The sequence below is a fragment of the Glycine max genome, chromosome 5 (genome assembly GCF_000004515.6).
Source record: "Glycine max cultivar Williams 82 chromosome 5, Glycine_max_v4.0, whole genome shotgun sequence".
Classification (NCBI taxonomy): Eukaryota; Viridiplantae; Streptophyta; class Magnoliopsida; order Fabales; family Fabaceae; genus Glycine; species Glycine max.
In genome coordinates, this window is record NC_038241.2 from 41,164,201 (window position 1) to 41,170,909 (window position 6,709).

Consider the following 6,709-nt stretch of genomic DNA (forward strand, 5'->3'; position numbering starts at 1 on the left):
TGTATTTAGTGGTCTGATCAATAAATCATTGAATCAATACCCCAAAACACTAAAATACCGAGCCTTGTATACCTATATTAAAATATCAAATAAGTCATATTAAAAAATACCTCAATTTAAAGAGAATATAAATACAAATAGATGAGGAAGTGTGCTTTGAGGAAGGGAATGTCGGACTTTTGAGATAACTGAGAATCGTACTAAGCCCATTTTGCTGGTGGCTCATCACCGGCCATAAGCTGTCTTTAATTAGTTTGAATCATTGGTCTTCTCACTCGAGTGGCCATAAGAGATTTTACTAACATAAATACTCTTATTTCTTGGTATTAGTACATTAATAAACTACCTTATTGGTGTATTTTAAAACAATTTTTAATTATAATTTACTAATGTCTTCATACTAAAAAACATGAGTGTGTAAGTTAATAAATCTCACGTGTTTATATATAGTGTGTGTGCATGAGTAACAATTTTAATCATCATTATTATTTCTATAAGACATACTCATAGTCGTTATAAATATTTTATTTAACTATAAAATTAATAAAATACTATTTTTTACAATTGAATTGAAAAGTCATTCTTAAATTATCTAGACATAAAAAAAATGATCAGCATGATTTCTTGATAATATTAGATTTAATTGAAGATGAACAAAGCAACAACACGGGATGATCAATCTAATCCATAGGCCATAGCATAATATTGTAAAAAAAATTAACAGTATTTCATATGAGTCAAAGAAAATTATAAAGAAAAATATTACTACTTCATATGTCCAAGATGAAATTCAGAGTGACAATAATTTTGTTTTAGATGGTAATATAACTAACCTATTGTTTCATTTTTTTTCCATAACTGAATTACACTACCCAAGTGTACATAACTTTGGGGCTCTTTGGGGCTCTAGCAAGTATTCCACGAATTTTAATTAGGAAATGCCTTTTGCATGGGAGTAATTAACATTTGAGAAAGAAAAGTCAGTACCATTTGCACTGATTCAAACAGTAAAGTAAAATCTAAGAGCACCATTTACAAAAAACATTAACAATTAAATTAATAGTTAAATAATAAAATGTCAAAATATATGAGGACAAGTTTCCCAAAAGAGACATGATTTATTGTATTTTGGAGTCAACTAGAACTTGAATGTCAATATACAATTTTGAATACTCCTAAAAATTCTTATTGTTAATTTCTTATAACGTATTGTATGCTGCTGTAAATTTAATTTTACAAGTAACCTGTAGACAGTTAGGCCTGCCATTGGTTCGTATTATTTTCTCTATTTATTTCTCCTTAAGACTATGGTTTTATTCAACTTTCATGTGTGGCACAGTTGCAGCCTTGTTCATTCTTCTTTTGATTCAGCTCAAATCAAACGTAGATACTTGATTTGGCTCTGATCTTTTACCTTCAAAATGCATCAACAACATAAACATTCATCTCTATCTCTTTTCTCTGAATTTTAGGCTCCACAATCAACATGTTTTTTTATTTTGATTTGCAGGGCAGCTCCATTTTCTTTAATCTAACAATACAGAAGAGTGCTGTGCATATTCGGATATTCCTCTTGTGCAGTTAAGTATAATCATCATCCAGTCACCAAATTATACCATCTGGAGGGGTCAATGTGAGGGGAAGAAAAGTGGGGTGGAATAATCTCTTTGAAGTTTCCCTTCCATGATTCTCACTTTGCTCATCTTCTCCTCACACCAGTGCAACTGCTCTTCACTTAAGTCATGCATTCTTAAAACCCTTGACACCACTTTTAGGTCTATGAGTGCCATCAAAATATCCATATCCTTTTCCACCTTTAACTTTCTCTTCCTCAAGCATTTCCCTGCATGGTTAAGATCCTTAACCTTCACCCTCTTCTGTAGATTAGGTGGAGACAAAAACATGTGTTAGGAAATTAAATTAAAAACAAGTGATCTATAAAGAATTGAAGGAAGATTGATTTGAAATTTGGAACTTGCCTTTTGATTAACCTTCTTCATTAGTCGGAGTAGTGCTGGATCAACCGTGCCTCTTTGGTTTCTCCTAAAGCAGGCTGCAAGGATCTGACAGGGTTTCTCTTTATCATTCTTCAGAAAATTCATGAATGTCTTGATCCCGTCCTCCATTATCTTTAGAAATGAAGCTGATGATATTTTGCATTGAAAACCACCATCCTTCTGATCCTCCTCTAAATCTTTTCAACAATCAAGAAAAATATTTTTTCAGAATAATGCTCTATACTCAATTTCAGGGTAATGATTTTGCGCATCTTTTTCCTTGTGAAACCACAATACATTGTTTTTCCAGCATATATTTGATTTGAGAAAATGTTTCTATATTTTTAATTACAAAACCATCATCTGATTTATCTTTTTGTTTTGTGTTTTCAAAATTTTGTTTAGGAAACAGAGAAAAGAGAAAAATGAAAACAGAATCGATGGCCATATTGGAATTGTAAAAATGTAACATTTACACTAAATAATGATGTACAAATAGAGTTGTTTTTAAAAGTCAGGTTCTATTTTACCAACAACACTAATTATACACTACGCACTCCAAGTCCATGAACAATGATTTAATTAAGGTTTCTAACTAAAAAATGATTTAAGTAAGGTTGGGTTGTTACATTACATGGGTTTAAGTTTGATCTTATACTTGAGAGTTGAGAAAAAGTAACTTCCATACCTTGATATTCTGGCACTAGGAGCAAGTTTGGTGCCAAAAGCCTCATTCTAGCAAAGATCTCAGGTCTCCTGCCATGCTCATAAGGCTCATTCTCAATGTATCTCTGTAACAAAACCTGAAATTGCTGGAATTGCTGTGCAACGGTGGCAGAACAACCGGTATCATGATCCTGGCGTGAGGCATGTTTGGAACGAAAATTTTTGTAGTTCCAACTAAGGGCTTCCCATGTTAAACAAATTTGTGCAACATATGCAGCCTCTAGTTCACGATATGGGTTGTGACCAACCTCAGCGGGCTTTTTATTTACATTTTGAAACTTGTACACAATACGCTCTGACATTGATCTTGGAGACATTTGGATGGACCTTAATGACTCTGAAAATTGGTTTGCCAATGTGTAACAAAATAATCTACACTTACAATAATACACAGGGAATTAGAAAAAGGGTGGTTACCAGTTTCATGATGTTTCTGTGCACTAATTCTGTCTAGGATTGCCATCTCTTCATCATATTTTTGGAACAATGTGTATGATTCCCACTTGGGGCAACTTCTTCTTGATGAAGAAGAAAATGCGTCTTCAGTATCAGAATCCCTGCCAATGATGGAGCTCTTCCATTTCGAGGACTCATCATCCCTCTCTTCAATCATTAACTTCTTACTCTGCAATTGGGTAGAAGCAAAAACAAAGAATCTCTCATCCCTTGCAAGGTTTGTCTCTTGCACCTTCTTGTTTTTAATAATTTCAACGCTAACATGATCGTCTGCAGAAAGTAATTAATATCAGACAGTTGAACTAGGACTCAAGGAGTAATGGTGTATGTGAATAATTCACAACTGAATTCACAAATGACTATAATCCTAGCTCAACCACTAAAACTGGCCTATGAGATGAAGGTAGATTCCTTGCCTATATATAGTATTAAATTTGGCCACATCTAATGTGGGGTTTCTACCACATCCTTATGCTAAAGATTGAATACTTCAACCTAAAGTTCGCAAGATTGGACATCTGGGTGATCTGATAACACATAACGGCCTGATAATGGATGGTCTAATAGTCCAAACAACAATCACTAAGATAGAGTCTGATATCTTTCTAAAATTTGAGTTTGAGCCTAATTCAACCAAAAAATTAGCTCAAAAAGGAAGAGTTGTCTCCTCACATATATATAATGTTTTTTTTACCATATCACTTATGAATGTAGGATTTTCAACATATAATATAGAATAGAATGCTATATTAGTTATAATGTGAGATACCGTCACGGTTTTTGTTTCTTTTGTATGCGGTGAGGTTGATGGGAGAGGTGGTCCTTCTTTCAACCTGGGCAGAATCGGGATCTCTTGCTGGAAAGTCTACTTGAACCGTTTCCGCTTCTTCATTTTCGAAGTCAGAAACTTGTGCTGAGTTATGGAGAGACAACGTTTCAGAATAATGCTTTTCTTCTGACTCTTCATTCAAGCTCTCCTCGGGGCTTATGAATTCTTCCGAATAAGAATGAGTCCTCTGATGCCCCTCATTGTGCAGAAACACACGAGTCTCCTTGCCACAAGTTACTTCTAATCTGTCAGTAGAATCAACACAAGAATACCCTTCTTGAGTTTCTTCTTCCTCTTCTTCTTCATCCTCGGTATACACATATTCATATTCTTGATCCCTGCAACAAACAAAGTAAGATTCTGGAGGCAAAAAACACAATAAAATAAAATAAAATGTAAAAGTGAAGAAACTAGCAGAGAAACGGACAAGACCTTTGGATTAAGGGGAATCTGCCTGTGAAGGTTAAGAAGGTGACAAGGAAAACGGCAGAGGAGAAGAGAATGAGGAAGAGAAGCTGGAAAGGGCTAGAGACATTGTAGAAGAGTTTAACAAGTGCTTCTTCTTTGGGACATAGCGGCATTTTCTTTGTGGTGGCTCCAAAGTGAGCCTCAGAGGACTCCACCACTAAGCAAAGCAACTCCTTTAAGTGCCCTTCAGATGCTTTTGTAATGTGTATCCTTCTTGGTCAACAATAACATTGTCTGAACTGAAATGTCAAAATCTCTGATATCCCCAACTGGTTCATGTCTGTTATAAGCCCTAAGCACCAAGGACAAACCTGTCGTGAAGTTCACATAGTTTGGAATATTGGACAATCGTATTCGTGGCTTCACTCTTACAATAAAGATCTACAAGCCTTCTAGTAGGAGCATGCAATTTATAATGTAATTTTATTAGAGAAGGACACTAGTCATCATTTTCTATAATTCAGAAATTAACTTTCAGTTGTATGAGGTATCCATTTCTATCATAAATTTTTGCTTTTGATTTGATAGTCCAAACTTGATTCAGAAAGTAGGGTGTCTCATGGTCCTTCTATGATTCAATAACAGTGCTAATAACATACTCTTTTCTAATACACTCTTTTTTATTTATTGAAATTTAGGTAAATTCTATTTACTGATTTGAAAATGAGACCCATCAAAGAAGATATGAGATTTACATGAATTTCATCAAATAAAAATTTATTGGAAGAGTGTTAAACAGTATAATGTGCAAGCTATTACGTAACTTTTCGGGACTGTAATTTTTTCTTCTTAATATGTATAAAATAACGCAAGGGGAATCATTTTAATTCTACTTTTCATGGAAAAAGTACATGTAAGTCATGTTTTGTAGTGTGTATTTAACGCAGAAAATCCCAGTCTAAGAGGGTCCCTTTTCCTATAAGAACAAAAAGCAAAAAAGAAGAGACCAAAACCAAGCCACACGCATAGGTAGACAAATATGAAGTACACTTTACTAAAGAATTACATTACATGACATTCTTCGTGGAGAAGTTGAACTACTATATTGTTTACTTGAATAGATTATGCGTATTAACTCAGGGTGCACGTATAATAAGGTCTTGTTTCTGAGTTCCGATTCTTCCGATTCCAAAACAGGATTTTTTTTTTAATCTTGTATATTTCCAGGCTTTAGTGTATTCCTTACCTATTGATGGAATAAAGATCCATTTGGAAAAGATAGTGTTGGCTGTGTCAAGTGCGAATTCTTGTGGCACTCCTCTTTATTGATCCTTGTCTTTAACGTGGTTACTAAGATTGCAGGTTGTAGAACAGATGTTGTCCACGAACAAAATTTTATATGATTATTAATTAGAGTTTATCTAACTTATTCGTTGCTCTGTGCAACTTGATGTATATACATTCAAATGAAAAGAAGGTTCAGTTACGTAGTAGAGAAAATCTCTTTTCAGTTCAAATCAATCGATCCCATTCAACCTAGAGAAATTAATTGATATATAATCTAATAATGAACCATGGATTGAGCTATATAGTCTAAGAATTGAGACTTCATGATCATTATATCTTTTAATGCCTTCCTTCGTTATATAAATCATTATATTTTGTTTTGATGTTTTTCTATTTAAAATTTAAATTAGTAACAATTTATTTATTCAATTAAAAAAATTTATAATAAATATTTAAAAGATTTTTTATTATCAAAATGGTGTAATTTTTTCAATTAACTATCAAAATGGATATATTTTAAAATGTAAAAGAAAAATAAAAGATGAGAAGGTTGCATATTATTACACGTGACTGAGTGCAATTGAGGGTTCAAAAGATTTATAATAATTATTAATTATGAAAATGTATAAGTCGTTTTTGAAAAATGATTTTGTATATAAAAATTAAAGTAATCGTTTTTCAAAAACACGTTTTCACATTTTCAATTATTTTTTTTTTAAAAGATTGTTAGTCATTAAAAGTCACCACAAATTACTTCTTTAGTTATCATAAAATGAGAGATTCATCTTTTTTTTACTTAACAAAATAATTTGTAATCATTTATATTACTACTCACATCACGATCATACCATAATTATCATGATCATTATCATTATTATTATTATTATCATCATCATTGTTTCTATTCTCACATGATTGTAGAAAAAAACATGTATGACAACATCAACAATGATTATAACAATAATGATAACAATAATTATGTTGAAAAATAGAATTCCGGGTGTGG

At 32.6% G+C, this 6,709-nt stretch overlaps 1 protein-coding gene across 1 annotated transcript; it reads right to left on the minus strand.

Annotated features, from left to right (window-relative positions):
* Positions 1–1,107: 1,107 nt before the first annotated feature.
* LOC100776190 (uncharacterized) lies at positions 1,108–4,849 on the minus strand. Its single transcript, XM_003524330.5, has 6 exons — positions 4,441–4,849; positions 3,949–4,346; positions 3,141–3,449; positions 2,686–3,060; positions 1,980–2,194; positions 1,108–1,877 (listed from the first exon to the last, which is right to left on the minus strand). Exons 1-6 carry the CDS (start codon positions 4,587–4,589, stop codon positions 1,629–1,631), a joined length of 1,695 nt encoding a protein of 564 aa, XP_003524378.1. The 5' UTR covers positions 4,590–4,849; the 3' UTR covers positions 1,108–1,628.
* Positions 4,850–6,709: the final 1,860 nt, after the last annotated feature.

Excerpts from the sequence above, each read along its gene's own strand:
- LOC100776190 (XM_003524330.5), bottom strand. The coding sequence starts at position 4,589 with ATGCCGCTATGTCCCAAAGAAGAAGCACTTGTTAAACTCTTCTACAAT. Across the intron at positions 3,450-3,948 it reads AAGAAACAAAAACCGTGACG|ACGATCATGTTAGCGTTGAA; the intron begins GTATCTCACATT and ends TACTTTCTGCAG. Across the intron at positions 2,195-2,685 it reads CCTAGTGCCAGAATATCAAG|ATTTAGAGGAGGATCAGAAG; the intron begins GTATGGAAGTTA and ends ATTGTTGAAAAG.